This window comes from Drosophila kikkawai, chromosome 3R (assembly GCF_030179895.1).
Source record: "Drosophila kikkawai strain 14028-0561.14 chromosome 3R, DkikHiC1v2, whole genome shotgun sequence".
Taxonomy (NCBI): domain Eukaryota; kingdom Metazoa; phylum Arthropoda; class Insecta; order Diptera; family Drosophilidae; genus Drosophila; species Drosophila kikkawai.
In genome coordinates this window covers 12382823-12400001 of record NC_091731.1, presented here as the reverse complement: position 1 = coordinate 12400001, position 17179 = coordinate 12382823, and the positions used below count along the sequence as shown (strand labels likewise).

Sequence of the window (17179 nt, the reverse complement as noted above, 5' to 3'; positions counted from 1 at the left end):
AAATGCATTTAGTGGCTTTATTCGTTTACTCTGTCCTGTCGCTAGCAAATTTCATTTTGCGGCACTCTGCGTCATCCGGGGATATGCATTTGACAGCCGTGCCTGCACTAGAGGGGGGACATATTCCGGGATAAGTCGGTCCTGGGAGACTCCGAAATGTCAGTCCGAAACTAGTTGAACGGAAATTGGCCTAACTGACAGATAACTTCATTTCATGATTGTGGCCGGAAAGCATGGAAATAATTTCAATGACCAATTTCAGTGATTGGACATTTCCCCTGGCCAATACAAATTGATTTGTTCATCATCTTTTGGATGCTTTTGCTATCTATGTACTGGGGAATCTTATCTTGTTTATTCCACAAAGCGGAATATATATTTTGAAACTCTCGAGAGGATCTTAGAGGCATTAGGGTTCTTAGACTAATAAAGAAGAACGTTAACGAACCTTTAAAGCTTACTAAACTATAATTCAGTCTTACATTAGATAATATTAATTTGCCTATACGTTCTCTGTAGTTTTAGTCTGATTTATTCTTTCAGAGATCAAGTTTTTCTAACTACTTGCTCTTTTTTTCAGTACACCAGCTGGGAGGGTAATCCGGGTTTCCAAAACCAGCAGCAGATTGGACGCGCCGTGGGCGACCACTTCTTTACCTGCCCCACCAACGAGTACGCCCAGGCTCTGGCGGAGCGAGGTGCCTCCGTGCACTACTACTACTTCACACACGTGAGTACCCATAGCCTTGGCCAGTGTCCACTGTAGCCACTGATTGCGCGGCCTGGCCGCCATTAAATATTTCTCAGCCTTTGACACGTAAGATGGCGTTGAAGCGCGTGCGTCCGATCGAAATGCGGTCAAATTGGGCGCAAGTGGTGCAACGGAATAAAAAACCAAGCCGAAGCGACGGAAACGCAGGCAACTGCAATTTGTTTGTCATTAAAATTGCACACAAGGCTAATGGCGGACAGCAGTCCAGCTCAGATTTAAAGTGGATACCTGTCGCAGATATTCGTGCACTGGGGAAAATGGCTATAAATTTTAGAAAAGTCTTTTCTACAAAAATAATGAGACCTAGTATATGGATTTTCATTGGGAAAACCTCTTATTTATACCCTTACAGGGTATTTTCATTTTAATCAAGTGCTTAACGCAGCGAAAGAGGCCACATCACGCTGAATTATATGCAAATTTGGCTTAGTTAGGATCGTTTCTAAGTCCAATTTCAATCTGCAAGGGTATAAAAACTTCGGCTTCTCAAAGTTACCTTCCGTTCTTGTTAATTTCTGACATACCTCCCCAAGTTTTAATTTGGAATATCCTTTCAAATCTCCTGCATCCTATTTGAAAGACACACAAGCTCATTATTTTCACGTGCACTGTAGCTGCATCATCAGCAGAAGCAGCCATGGCTGCGGAAAATGTCAACGCGACTGTGTAAGCCTTAATTATTAATGTTGGACTGATGGCGGGGCGTTGCCAAAGTCCGAAGTGCGGCTCCGGGGTTTGAGAGGAGAGGAGCTGAGAGCTTCAGGCTAATCTGCAAAACAGAAAGTGAAAGTTTTTTAACCAGAATGAGGTCAGGAGCGGGCTCTAGTTGATAGCTTTTGGCTGAGAATAGCTCAAACATGAAGAACGGTCGCTGTTATTTCATTGTATATAATTATTCAGATAGGGAAAAGTTCAGTAGGGGGAAATCTTTAAGTGAAGGTTAAAGTTGAGATACTTAGGCTTCGAAGGTTAATTACCAAGGAGCTGTTCAGGCTGACGTAAGTTTCTTTTGTTTCTGTTAACCTTTCGATCAATGGTTTATGACCTACTAGATATTGTATGGGGCTTTGCCAACGTTTCAGGCACTTTTCAAATAATGATAAGTTTGTGTTGTCGTTAATCAGTCAGAACCCGATCTTTATTCTACTAGTACCATAATCGTTAAATTACTATCCTCAGTGTGACTGTAATGATTGAAAAATCACTGCTTAGTTATGACATCTACCCTGTCCTCTGTCAGCTGCAATTTCTCCTGGCATGTCTGGCCATTCCGTGTGTATTTTTCAATTAATCAAGCAATTTGTTGAAGACAGCCCGAATGCGTGCAATCCACTTGATTGGACTTCATAATGTCACACCTATCAGGGCAAGGGTCGCAGTGGCACTAGCAGTGGTAGGAGCAGGAGCAGGAACAAGACCAGTAGCAGTGGCAGTCGCAGTTGTCGTTGTCGCAGTTGTTGCTGCGTTGTTGAGCTCTCGGGCAACCTTGGCCGCCATAATTATGGTAACCAAAAGTTTCACGCAACACACGCCTACTAGCTGGGGGAAGAACCCACAACCAGACACACGCACACGTACACACACACACACACACATAAGAACCCGAAGGGCCCCTCGTTGGGCGCCAATTAAACTACACGCACAAGCTCTGGAGGTTGGCTCCGGGCAGACACAGCCACTACACAACTACACAAATGCTGGGGGACGCAGGACCGACAATCGTTACTGGATCACGACCCAGAGGCAACGGCAGTGGCAGTGGCAGAAGCGGGGAAGCGGAGTCGACTAATGAAACTTCAATTTACGAGGTCACGGCCCGCATGCCCTGCACGTGTGGGGCATAATTTCAGTCAGTTATTTGTTTAAACGACTTTGGCTGCGGTGCCTGCTTCTGCTACTGCTGCTGTCGATTGATATCAGCCCAGTTGTAGGCCCAGTTGGATCGGCCTAATGATTAACAAATACGCAGCTCGCATATTGCGTATACGCAGTGTGGACTGTGTGGTATTGATTTTGTGGCGCCGGCTTCGATTCCTTGAATACATACATGTTAATAGCAATGAGTCGTAGTCGATATCGACTGATGATAAGTGGTAATTTGACTGAACGAATCACTGCAGAAGTTAAAGCTGTAGTACGCATAAGGCTCTCTGAGAATGTGATATATCAGATACTCTTCCAGTCACCGTCACTTATTCCTTTGACTATTTACAAGATAATAGTTGTCTTTTTTAGTTCATATATTTAGTAGCTCTAATAGAGTCGTACCAATTTTAAGGACTTTATACAATCTGTTTTCCCCTTTAACATCTTTATATTACTCATACGCATCGTGGTGGGCAAAATGCTCTTCACATTTGATTTACTTTCAATATCTGCCCCTTTTTATTAGTAATAATAAAAACGTTTTCCCGCCGAGTCGTTGCTCTTTTCGATTGATTGCACAATATGCAAACTTGGTGCGTACGGGGAGCAGATTCGACTGCATTGTTTATACCAAATCGCCCGTTAATAATCCAAAAGCCCCGGCAGCAGTTGACAGGACGAAGCTGCTGGCTGTTGGCTAACGGCCGGCGGGATAGGCGACTCCCTGAAATGGAAATGAAGGCAAATGAAATTAGTTTTAATTACAGCCGTCAAGTTGCAGCAACAGAACTCGTAACTCACTTTGCCCATAAACGGGGCCGCGATGGGGCGACAGAGCATGGCAAATGGGGTCGCCAGCTGCTAAAGTGCCTGCCAGATTGTCTATCTGCTTGGCTGCCGGTGGCCACATGCTTGACTGACCAGCTAGGCAGCCAGCCTGCCCACTTTCCTTGCCCCTACCCACACTTCCGCGCTTTTCCCGGCTCCGGCTCCTGTTTCTGTTTCATTTTGCCGTCCTCCGTTGACTACTGCAGCGTGCAACGTGCTCGGCACTTAAATAAGTTTTCCTACTCCACTGCTCTTCGTCTCGGCCTTACTCCACTGTAGTTCACTAGACTCCACTCCACTCCACTTCACTCCACTCCTTTCGACTTGACTCGACCATGGCGTTTCTCATTATGACCTCCGAGTCCAAGTTTTCCTAGCGTTTGCAATTTTGCGCTTAAATCAAAAAAGTTTAGTTCCCCGCTACGGCTGCGTACAATTTTTCATTATTTGCACGAAAAGGCGTTCAGACTGCAGGACCTTTATGGTATGTGTGTCCGTATACATGGGACCGGGTGTCCTGACAGCCAACGGCGGCCAAGTCGCATAAATTTCCAACAGCTTGTGGCAGGAGCAGCTAGAACGGGAGCTGGAGCAGAAGCCCCGCATTACCAGTATTACCCTTGGCATATCCCGGACACTATTCATTATGCGACTTGGCACTTGCCTGCCAGCCTGCCAGCCTGCCAGCCTGTCAGGGTGCAGCTCAAGCAGAGCTGGCCCGGCACGACTGTGGCCAACTCAAGTTGAATGGTTAAGTGGTCAGCCCACGGGCCACGGCTCAGAGCTCATAGCTCTCAGCCATTGGCTTTTGGGCCTAGACTTTCAGCCAGGCTTTTGGGCCAGCCTAGCGGCCAGCAGGATTGAGTTGGTGGGGTTTTCTTTTCGCCTTGCCTGAGATTGCACTTTACAAGGGTGATTGCCTAATTAGCATTTTCATTGAAGATACTCGCTGTGTCAAAAAGGAAACATATATCAAGCAGTATAGCAAAAGAGAGTGCGGCTTCATTTCGCTTAAGTGAGCCGAAAAGAAAGCTTAAATAGGATTTGGTTCTATTACCGACATAATAGGTGTAACGACATGAATATATGTATATAAAAGATTTTCATAAAGGATAAAGGTATTACAAGTCCAAGTTAAACTTTCTTAAAGGTGATATAGTACAGTTTGAAGGATTATATCTTTAAATACAAAAGTATATTCTTTATGTGGTCCCTCTGGGCGTATACGCAATGTACCCATATACGCAATGCACGTATGTACACTTACTGCAAAGAAAAAAGAAAACCTACTCGAAATTCCGCAGCCCCTCGAATGCAGCTGCAGTTGCCGTGCCAAACGGATGGCAGATACGTGAAAATGGCAGCATTTAATGCCGCCGCCTCCTGTCAAGGGCGACAGAGGCACTGACTGCCGACCAGGCATTTACTTATTTATTCATTCGTTTTTTCTTCGCCGCTCCAGTGCGCGGCATGCTGCGACAATATTTACAATTTACAGGGAGCGCGCGAGCCAGCCAGCCAGCCAAGGCAACAAAATCAAATAAATAAATAAAAAGGGTAGATGTTTATCTGCATAATTTCTGGCCGGGTTTACGATAGCGACTGCTCGGCTCTGCTCTGCCCTGACTCGTTTTCATATCCCACTTTGTTTTTGTTGCCTCTTTCAGCGCACGAGCACATCGCTGTGGGGCGAGTGGATGGGCGTGCTGCACGGCGACGAGATTGAGTACTTCTTTGGCCAGCCGCTGAACAACTCCCTGCAGTATCGGCCTGTGGAGCGGGAGCTGGGCAAGCGGATGCTCAGCGCGGTCATCGAGTTCGCCAAGACGGGGTGAGTATGGCGAGCTTTTCACCTCGCCGATGGCTTAGCTTTTATGGCAAACCTAGTCAAGTTTTACACCACTTTGCCATAAAAAAGCTGTCACTGAAATTTAAAAATTTTAATAAAATATAATCTTAAGAGTTTTTCAAATAATTAAATAAATATATTTACAGCAACCCCGCCCAGGATGGCGAGGAGTGGCCCAACTTCTCCAAGGAGGATCCCGTCTACTACATTTTCAGCACGGACGACAAGATCGAGAAATTGGCTCGAGGTCCTTTGGCGGCCCGCTGCTCCTTCTGGAACGACTATTTGCCGAAAGTCAGGAGTTGGGCAGGTGAGTGACGACTATATATAGACCGCTTGACACACTCCGATCCAGACGTGAATGAAAGTACAGTCATCGTGGGCCTGTGTCGCTCGCCATTGTCTTGCTCTTTCTGTGTTCTTGTTGTACCTAAGTATTGCGTTGTGTCGTTTTCGTTTGTGAGTAAGTTTGGCATACAATTAACATAAATTTCGTATTCGCTACGATATATCGTAAAAGTGGCATTAAGCCCGCTAATGGCTGTCGGCATCATCCGAACGAACCACACCTCGAGCTGAGACGAAACAAGCTGAGATTTGGTTGCGGGTTCATGCTGGTCAAGCGAAACATATGCGTCCGAGTGGATTATTCACTCCGATAAGGGGCTGGTGATAAGCAGAGCCAGCGAGGTGACTGTCTATGCCAAGACTTTCATCCAAGAAGAGAGACTCTGAACAGGGAACAGGTGTCACTTGGATCGATAAGCTGAATGCAACACTTACGGCTCGAGTGATTGATGAGGGCTTAAAGCTGCACAGAAAGAAATAAAGCAATACGTTTTGTTTGTTTTACAATTTTTTAAAGTGTTTACGAGGGATTCATGATATCCAAAGAAATATTTCAATTAAAGCATTCCGAAAATTTTAATTTCAAGAGGATTGCCACTTTTAATTGCTTACTATAATTTATTTTATCTTGTCTGATTTATAAATATTTTCTAGATATAAAAAATAAGACAACTTCTGTTTAAAAAGAAATATTCAAAAATTACTATTATTTTTAAACTCGTTTCAAAACCTTAAAAACACAGGAATGAATCTAATAACTTCAGAGTTTCTTTCTCTGCAAGCCATACACTCACTGGCTTTATATTCCTTTCAAAGTCGGTGGCAAAATCGTGAGTCAGAACGGCTGACGCGATTATTTCGGTGAAAGATTTTATAGTTATGCTTTTTAATTTATTTCATTTATGCGTAGCATCATTCGCCGCCGACCACTGGCTTTATTTATGGCTCTGTCAGCTTTTCAAAATGGGCGCATCAATCAGGGAAATGAGTTGCGAGACAGATCGGACGACTGACCGAGAAAGAAATGTAAATATGCATGTGCCATATGCTACTTACATATGTATATGTTATATATGATATACCTGCTGCCTGGCCCTGACAATGATCAATGACGAACCCCATAAAAGCCGAATGGCTCTAGGTATATGGCTTAAATTGCGAGTTGGTGGGCGTCCCGGCTTTATATGTTTGCACTTAAAATTGTAAAAGTCGCGGGGCCATTATAGCCAGCGGACAACTTTATGGGCTTTTGGGTGAAAGATCACCATCGCATCGCCGGGGATGGGGCCGCGCCACAAAGTCTGGTCGGTCGATGAGTGGCACAAAAGAAAATTACTGTCTCGCAAATTAATAAAAACCTAATTTATGCTAATTAGCCATGTTGGAGTTGTTGCTGTTGTAGGAGCTAATTTTGGTTTTACATAAATGCGATTGATCCAGCGAACAGGTATGCAAATTAGGCGGGGGAACGAACTGGGGAGTTTTATATATATTTTTTTTGGGGGGCCAAATCAGAGAGCAAGCAGCCTCTCACTGCAGATATATCTATCGATCATTCGGCTTTTGGATATGACAAGCTCTACTTTTGATCTGGCTGCGGTAAAAGTTGCCACTTAGCACCCCAGACCCCAGCGTTATATCCAAACCACTAAAATCGGAGTCCGATCCCAAGCCCAAGCTTAAAGACTAAGCCAAAGCCAAGGCTTCAACCGGTTCTGGCTTCGGCAAATTAATTAATTTGCATTTGTATATGTAGCGGTTCATTCTTTATGGCCAACAGCGCTTGCCAACAAAGCTTCCCATTTGGCTTAATGGCCATTTAAAATTTCACCGGAGATCTAGTTTGTATTAATCCCAAACAATGGGGAACTGGTCGCTCCACCGCGGCTGGTGGTAAGCTAGTCGTCCTGTCCTGCTGCTCCACCAGACACGCTGGCACCGCTGGCTTCGGATCGCCACCGCGAAATGTCACCGGCCGCGATAAATAAGCGATTGCCGTGTCATAACTCAGGCGCACGCGTGCACGGTCCGAGATACGGACCGAACGGATCGTAGATACTGTATCTCTGTATGTTTGCATTTGTATGGCCTTTTCTCTTTTTTTTTTTGTTTGTTTTTGTTTTTGTTGCCTCTCAGCGGCGGTTCATTTTGTTTCGTTAACTTGGCTCTTAGCGACACGTGTTTCAAATGTTCGCCGTGTTTAATTTGTATGTAGTTTTTGTTGCGGCCTGTGCCAATTTATTTCTTTATTATCCGAGCGTATAATCTATGGTTTGGTCAGCCTTTTAAATTCAAATTAGCAAAAATTAAATGCACGCGACAGAGTGGGGCACACGGAGGAAAAATATTGATTTTATGGATGGGAATACTAAAGGGTGACATACCATATATTATTAGAAGACTTTCTGGCACGGAAATGTTGTGGGAATCGAGCCAGTGTGGCAACTCGATAAGTTTTATCGCCCACATTTTTCAAACAACCGGGCTGTTAAAGTTACGATCCTGCCAAATCGCTAATATGCGATAGGACCTAAAAAAGACCACAAAAATTCGCGAACAGGATTTTTGCAAGCCACGGTCACATTGGATCCCCTCACTTCCGTTCTCTTTCTCACAAGGCGTCCCCGAGTTCGGATTAATTTTTGTCGATCCTAAATCCGCAAGCATCGTGTCGATCCGACAGTATTTGTTAAAGCGAATCATACCCATATTAAGTAAATTTAGTGCTCTAACGTATATTGGTAAGCTTGTGTGAATAATCGATCGCCGGAGTGCTAATTTTGCCTTTTCAAAACAGCGTCAGCCGTATCGGCAGAGTCGTCCAAGCGACCGGCATTGTTTTTGCCAGCAATTGTCCACCACGTGAGGTGGCAGTCATTTGTGGCATTCATCGTTGGCATTGTCTGTGGCTTCTCAGCGGGATCAACGCCACGTGTCATCGGAGCATTCGCACGCACAGCGTGGGGCTGCGCTTCCCATTTCGGCGGCCATACACGTGCCGATTGCGGTGATCCTCGATTTGGATTTTCTTTACCGCCTCGCTAACGTGTCACCGTTCCCTCACACGGCGCGCATATTGGATCGCCGTTCCCTCACACGGTGCACATATTGGATCACCGTGCTTTTCTTCGGCGCACCTATTGGATCGCCGTGTGTCTTTTTCGTGGCCACATCGTTCTTTGCCACATCGCCGTGCATCTTTGCCACATCGCGTGCGCTCTGCCGCATCCACACCTTGGCGGGCTGGTCTCGTTCCGCTCACGCCTCACGCAAGGGATTGCGGCCATCCCTGTCGCACATAGTGCGTGTCATCTTCATCAGCGCGAACGACGGAAGTAGCATTACATATCCGTATTGAGAGCTGGTGGCTGATCCGGCCCACACTCTGCTCCAGGAGCGGATAAACATGAATGATAGTGTCTAAAATATAATTAATTTTGCATATAGGAGCTTTTGATTTAAGAATTCGTACTTATAAACCTTTTCGGTCGTAATTTAGCAATTTTTTTTTGGGAGATTTGGCAATTATAATATCGTTTTGTCCCTCAAATAACTTAAAACACATACAGCTACACATCACCAGTCATCAGGCCTGCTGACGTCGATGGAGAAAGCGTGAGTACGGCCTAGCCGCAAAACAACAAAATAAAACTGAACCCATCCTTATAATTTCGCCAAGACTTCTGAAATAGTTTGCACATCTTAATTAATTAATTGATTCAAAAGAATATTAATAAGTTAATCTATTTAATGTAAAGTAAAAAAGGAAAAAGCGTTCTTTCTTATCTTAAATTTTATTTCCTTTCATTGGATCTAAAACAAACTGACTCAATAAGAGGTCTCGTAACGTAAATAACGTAAACTTAGGCTTAAGGATTAGATTTAGGAAAATGTCTTTCAATATTATCTCAGCCTGCAATTATATGACTTTGAAAATGAACTAATTTGATATCTTGTTGGGCACCTAAGGGGATGTAGAGCATTGGTTGTATAAGGGTGGAGCCTGAATGGACTTCACAGGTTGGGAGGGTTTAGATTGAGGCCAATAACATCGGAGCCTCATCTTCAATAGGTACACTTCCTTCGTCTGATTCATATTATTTACCATATCCCCAGCTAGAGTATCTCTGTCTACAATATTAGTTATGTAGCACCATTGTTCATGTCAACACAAAACCCACGCCCATTTTCCCTGAGCCTGCCGAGCAGAAAAAGTAGACAGAGCGTGTTGAGGTGGACAACGCTCGGTGAGTGTGTTTGTTACATAATTAATTGGCGCCCAAACGTTAAGGCCAGCCCGATGCCTGATTAGGCACCTGTCGTTTGACAGCCGAGCTTCCCGTTAATATTCAAACCATCCACTTCTAGTTTCCGTTTAGTATTTCAAATTCTGTCCTGGAATTGATGGCATCTGGATAGGTTCGGAGCCATACCGGAGGAAACGTAATACTTTTAACTGTTTTTTTTCTATCAGTTCGGTAATAATCGAACATTATAGTTAAAAGAACATTCCAATTTGAGTAATTGATTCCTTGGAATTATAGTTCTGATTCAAAGTCGGTTCTATACCAGGATTTCAATATTCAAACACTACCTTCTTATCAGTTAGGATCGAGATTTTATCTGGCTGGATAGATTCGGCTAGTTACTCTTCTAATTGGTAAGACAAAATAAATTGATATTTATTTTACTACCCTTTATTTACATTCCGTTTACAACATTTGTACCTATTGAATGACACAACCAATTGCTATACTACCCAGGGTAAGACCTAAACTGCATTTCTCATTTATCGTATATCGTATTCATCTCGAACGACCAGTTTGTTTTCGTTATATCGTATCTTATCTTATCTTACCGTATCTCATTTCGTTTTTTTTGTTTTATATTTCGAAAAGCGTCAAAAATGTTGACACACAGCAATGAAAATTTAGTAGATCTTCAGACTGATGAGTCTGCAAATTGCATCATCTGCAACGGACCAGTGTGTAATCGGGATTTACTTGAAGCCCGTTGCAAGCATTCTTTCCACAAGCTTTGCCTTGACAATTATAGCAAGAACAACGACAAATGCCCCAGGTGTGGCCAAACTTTCTCTCAACCCGAGGTAGGACCTCATTCGGCTCCTCTTAGTAGATCTCAGGGACACAAGGTACAGACACGTTCAGCGTCGCGAAATGCGGCAAAGCAAAACGGTGGTTCTGAGCAAAATTCACTGCAGGAAATTCGTAGCGAGGGTAACTCAGACTCGAGGGTGGTAACGGAAGATCACGTGGAAAAATTGATTCAGAAGTCAATGCAGACCTTCCAAGCTAACATGCTGCAGTCAGTTACAGAACAAATAACTTTGGCGTTCACACAATTGAATAGGTCCACATTTGCCAATAATGGACAAGGTGAGCCGCAGCGAGATTTCAGTCGAGACGGTTCCGATGCCAACTCAGATCGAAACAACATTCAACAGGCTAGGAATTCACCAGATTTTCGCAGTGATCGAAGTGATCTCTCTCTGGATCGACCAGACAGAATTTCGAATATTATATCCAATTGGCGTATTAAATTTAGTGGTTCAGCTAACGACATTGCTATAGAAGATTTTATTTACCGTGTCAATTGCCTCACTTCACAATGCCTGAACGGCAACTTTGAACTTCTCTCCCATTTTGCTAACTTACTGTTCGCAGGCCCTGCATTAGCCTTTTACTGGCGCGTTCATAGATCGGCAGATAACATGAATTGGAACTTGCTTTGCAGGCGTTTAAAGGAAAGATATCAAGATCAGAGATCTGATCGTGAGATTAAATGTGCCATGCGTAGACGCAAACAGGGTAACACGGAAAATTTTGATGACTTTTTGGATGCAATGCTTTCCATCGCAGATTCCCTTCGTGAACCAATGCAGGACAGTGAAATTGCGGTAGAAGTTCGTCATAATCTCAGACCGGAGATCAAGCACGAATTATTGCACATTGACACCCCAAACTTAGCAACATTGCGAAAGGAGTGTCACAGGCACGAAGAATTCTTTCTTAACACCCGAATGAAGCCCATTCAACGTTCGAACCCAAGCAAGCGTTTCGTTAACGCAATTCTGCAGGAAGAAGATTCAGAATCTCAGTCGGAGGAAGAACGTGAGGTCGAGGATGAAATTTGTGTAGTTAAGACGGCTGAGAAAATTAAGTGCTGGAACTGTGAGGAAACAGGCCACAGTTACCACAATTGCCTTAAACCTCGTCGTATTTTTTGTTATGGTTGTGGAACACCGGAGGTGTATAAGCCCAACTGTGCAAAATGTAATTCGGTTTCGGAAAACCCCAAGAAGGACATTCGTTACGCGAAGAAAACGGATGTCCGCCGCTAGCTTCGAAAATACCAACAGAACCAGATTTTGTGGCAAATGATGTTCATTCCATTTTGCCTACCTTTCAACCAGACATATCAGAAACCAAACCTTTTAACCCATACCATTTGCGGGTACAGGAGTACGCAAAGCGTAGATCCCAAATTTTGCAAGCTAATCCTGTTTATCGTCGCAAACAGCGATCTTCACGGCGAATTCGTAAATTTTGGACTCGTAAGCGATCATTAAATCGTTTTATGATTTCCTCAATCGCACAAAACAAAAGCGATATTCGGCCTTTTACAAACATAGAAATATTTGGTCAACCGTATTTAGCTCTCTTGGACAGTGGCGCCAACAAAAGCGTTATAGGTGGTGAGCTAGCAAAACAAATAATTTCAGCTAAGCCGTTTAATAAATTTAAATCGGTAGTGAGAACCGCTGATGGGCAATCGCAATATGTTGCAGGCACGATACACATTCCCCTGACTTATAACTCAATTAGTGACAACTTTGAATTCCTGATAGTACCTTCGATAAAGCATGAAGTTATATGCGGAATGGATTTTTGGCAAAATTTTGGCATTTCGATCAAGCAAACAGTTGCGATCAACGAAATTAACTGTGAACCGGAAGAACACTCGAATAATGTGAGATTGTCCGATTTACAAAAATCAAAATTGCAGAAAGTAATAGACTTTTTTCCATCATTCGAGAACGAGGGCTTAGGATTAACTAGGTTGTTAGAGCACAATATCGACACATCCAATGCAAAGGCAATAAAGCAACGATTCTATCCACTTTCACCAGCTAAAGAAAAACTTTTATGTGAAGAAATCGACCGCATGATTAAAATGGATGTCATCGAAGAGGCTCCTTCATCGCCTTGGTCTTCTCCAGTTATCTTGCACATCAAGCCTGGCAAGGTACGATTTTGTCTCGATGCAAGGAAATTGAATGCAGTCACGGTGAAGGACGCATACCCCATCCCTATAATGGATGGATTGCTGAGTCGACTTCCACCCGTACACTGCATATCCAAAATTGACCTCAAAGATGCCTTTTGGCAGATCTGTTTAGATCAAGAATCTCGTGCCAAAACTGCTTTTACCGTTCCGAATCGTCCGCTATATCAATTCAAGAGGATGCCTTTTGGATTGTCAAACGCTCCACAAACCATGTGCCGATTAATGGACTTGGTTATTCCCTATCAATTAAAATCGCATGTGTTAGTCTACCTCGATGACCTGCTTGTTTTGTCAAACAACTTCGAAGAACATCTTCTGCATTTATCCGAAGTAGCTACCCAATTGCGTAAGGCTGGATTAACAATAAACGTTCAGAAAAGTCAATTCTGCCTGAAAACTGTAGACTACCTTGGTTACCTGGTGGGTGAAGGTACTCTTCAAATAAATCCAAACAAAATCGCAGCCGTGAGCGAATTTCCGGTTCCGAAGACCCAAAAACAGCTCCGAAGATTTCTTGGTATGACTGGTTGGTACCAGCGGTTCATATCCAACTATTCCACAGTCATTTTCCATCTGACGGAACAACTACGTGGCAAAACACTAAGTTGGAACGATAATGCCCAAGAAGCTTTCGAAAACATCAAGGCCAAGTTATGCTCTGCTCCTTGCCTTGTTCATCCCAATTACGACAAACCATTCATTTTGCAGTGTGATGCTTCACTACATGGAGTGGGTGCAGTTCTAGCTCAATGCGACGATTCCGGTTGTGAGCGTCCCATAGCGTTCATGTCCAAAAAGCTAAACAAAGCCCAGCGTAACTATACAGTTACGGAACTCGAATGCATGGCTGTAGTGTTAGCAATTAAAAAGTTCAGAATGTACATTGACGGTCATAGCTTTAAGGTAGTAACCGATCACTCAAGTCTTCGATGGCTAATGAACCAATCGGATCTAAGCGGTAGATTGGCAAGATGGGCTATCAAGCTACAGGGTTTTTCTTTCCAAATCGAACATCGCAAAGGAACCGAAAATGTGGTGGCAGATGCTTTGTCTCGATCGTTCGAAGAGATTGACATCTCTGCAATAGACCTTGAAATTTATCCCGAAATTGACCTATCATCAAGCGCTTTTCAATCGGAAGAGTACTCCGCTCTCAGAGACAAATTCAAATCTCTGAAATCACCGGATTTCAAAGTCATAGATGAGTTCATCTATCATCGTGCAACGTTCCCCAATTCTTATGACGTTTCACCAGACGATTGCTGGAAACTTTTCGTTCCTGAGTCGTTGCGTCAAAGTGTAATTAGTTCGGCTCACGACCAACCAACATCTGCTCATTGTGGAATGGCCAAATGCCTAGAGCGTATCAGACGACGTTTCTATTGGCCAAACATGGTTATCAACGTTCGTGATTACATTCGAAATTGCGAAACATGCCAGACCACAAAATATCCTACCCATTCTTTAAAACCACCAATGGGAGCACAAGTGCAAAGTGAAAGGATATTCCAAAGACTTTATCTCGATTTTATAGGGCCATTTCCGCGCTCCAATTCCGGCAATATTGGAATATTGATTATTCTTGATCACTTTTCCAAATTCACCTTTCTAAAAGCAGTGAAAAAGTTTACGGCTAAAGTGGTCATCAATATATTGCGCGATGAAATATTTTCATGCTTTGGTGTACCCGAAACAGTCGTCAGTGATAACGGAACTCAATTTAAAAGCCGTGATTTCTCTGACTTCCTTTCGAAATATGGCGTTCGTCATATGTTTACTGGTGCCTATGCTCCACAATCCAACAGTGCTGAGAGAGTCAACCGTTCAATCAATGCTGCTTTAAGAGCATATATTCGCACCGACCAACGCGAATGGGACACATTTCTCAGTAGCATCAACTGCTCTCTTCGTAACTCGATTCACCAATCCATCGGTTTATCGCCTTATCATGTTGTTTTTGGTCAACACATGATATCCCACGGTCATGACTACAAACTGCTGCGTAAACTAAACCTTCTTGCAGAAGGCGAAGTAAGCCTGACAAAAACTGACGAATTCCAAAGGATTCGTTCTAACATCGGCAAACATTTGAATAAGGCTTATGAGGCAAACCAAAAGTCTTACAATCTTCGAACAAGACCCCGTTCTTTTGAGGTTGGCCAAGAAGTAGTCAAAAGGAATTTTGTACTTAGCAACGCAGCAAAGGATTTTAATGCGAAACTCGCTCCTGTAGGTATCAAGGCCCGAGTGAAGGCAAGAATTGGACAGTCAATTTACCTCTTAGAGGACATGAACGGAAAGGAACTGGGTAGATTTCATGCCAAGGATATCTGGTGATTGCTCTTGATTCCTTTTTCAGCTTTTATTGTTAATCACAGGGACTAAAAATCAAAGCTGTGGTTGTGGGAATCGAGCCAGTGTGGCAACTCGATAAGTTTTATCGCCCACATTTTTCAAACAACCGGGCTGTTAAAGTTACGATCCTGCCAAATCGCTAATATGCGATAGGACCTAAAAAAGACCACAAAAATTCGCGAACAGGATTTTTGCAAGCCACGGTCACATTGGATCCCCTCACTTCCGTTCTCTTTCTCACAAGGCGTCCCCGAGTTCGGATTAATTTTTGTCGATCCTAAATCCGCAAGCATCGTGTCGATCCGACAGTATTTGTTAAAGCGAATCATACCCATATTAAGTAAATTTAGTGCTCTAACGTATATTGGTAAGCTTGTGTGAATAATCGATCGCCGGAGTGCTAATTTTGCCTTTTCAAAACAGCGTCAGCCGTATCGGCAGAGTCGTCCAAGCGACCGGCATTGTTTTTGCCAGCAATTGTCCACCACGTGAGGTGGCAGTCATTTGTGGCATTCATCGTTGGCATTGTCTGTGGCTTCTCAGCGGGATCAACGCCACGTGTCATCGGAGCATTCGCACGCACAGCGTGGGGCTGCGCTTCCCATTTCGGCGGCCATACACGTGCCGATTGCGGTGATCCTCGATTTGGATTTTCTTTACCGCCTCGCTAACGTGTCACCGTTCCCTCACACGGCGCGCATATTGGATCGCCGTTCCCTCACACGGTGCACATATTGGATCACCGTGCTTTTCTTCGGCGCACCTATTGGATCGCCGTGTGTCTTTTTCGTGGCCACATCGTTCTTTGCCACATCGCCGTGCATCTTTGCCACATCGCGTGCGCTCTGCCGCATCCACACCTTGGCGGGCTGGTCTCGTTCCGCTCACGCCTCACGCAAGGGATTGCGGCCATCCCTGTCGCACATAGTGCGTGTCATCTTCATCAGCGCGAACGACGGAAGTAGCATTACATATCCGTATTGAGAGCTGGTGGCTGATCCGGCCCACACTCTGCTCCAGGAGCGGATAAACATGAATGATAGTGTCTAAAATATAATTAATTTTGCATATAGGAGCTTTTGATTTAAGAATTCGTACTTATAAACCTTTTCGGTCGTAATTTAGCAATTTTTTTTTGGGAGATTTGGCAATTATAATATCGTTTTGTCCCTCAAATAACTTAAAACACATACAGCTACACATCACCAGTCATCAGGCCTGCTGACGTCGATGGAGAAAGCGTGAGTACGGCCTAGCCGCAAAACAACAAAATAAAACTGAACCCATCCTTATAATTTCGCCAAGACTTCTGAAATAGTTTGCACATCTTAATTAATTAATTGATTCAAAAGAATATTAATAAGTTAATCTATTTAATGTAAAGTAAAAAAGGAAAAAGCGTTCTTTCTTATCTTAAATTTTATTTCCTTTCATTGGATCTAAAACAAACTGACTCAATAAGAGGTCTCGTAACGTAAATAACGTAAACTTAGGCTTAAGGATTAGATTTAGGAAAATGTCTTTCAATATTATCTCAGCCTGCAATTATATGACTTTGAAAATGAACTAATTTGATATCTTGTTGGGCACCTAAGGGGATGTAGAGCATTGGTTGTATAAGGGTGGAGCCTGAATGGACTTCACAGGTTGGGAGGGTTTAGATTGAGGCCAATAACATCGGAGCCTCATCTTCAATAGGTACACTTCCTTCGTCTGATTCATATTATTTACCATATCCCCAGCTAGAGTATCTCTGTCTACAATATTAGTTATGTAGCACCATTGTTCATGTCAACACAAAACCCACGCCCATTTTCCCTGAGCCTGCCGAGCAGAAAAAGTAGACAGAGCGT

At 43.6% G+C, this 17179-nt stretch overlaps 1 protein-coding gene and 1 long non-coding RNA gene across 7 annotated transcripts in view; both read left to right on the top strand.

Annotated features, from left to right (window-relative positions):
• Ace (Acetylcholine esterase) overlaps positions 1-17179 on the top strand; it is a 44416-nt gene that overhangs the window by 24765 nt on the left and 2472 nt on the right. For all 6 annotated transcript variants that reach the window (XM_070286657.1, XM_041774328.2, XM_041774327.2 and 3 more), the window contains 3 exons: positions 581-730; positions 5134-5297; positions 5462-5625. In XM_070286657.1, the coding sequence (XP_070142758.1) occupies positions 581-730; positions 5134-5297; positions 5462-5625 (478 nt within the window). The remainder of the gene's footprint in view (positions 1-580; positions 731-5133; positions 5298-5461; positions 5626-17179) is intronic.
• Positions 8088-16892, top strand: LOC138928773 (uncharacterized). The gene is made up of 2 exons (XR_011445115.1): positions 8088-8404; positions 8461-16892. It is a non-coding gene; the product is annotated as an uncharacterized lncRNA (long non-coding RNA).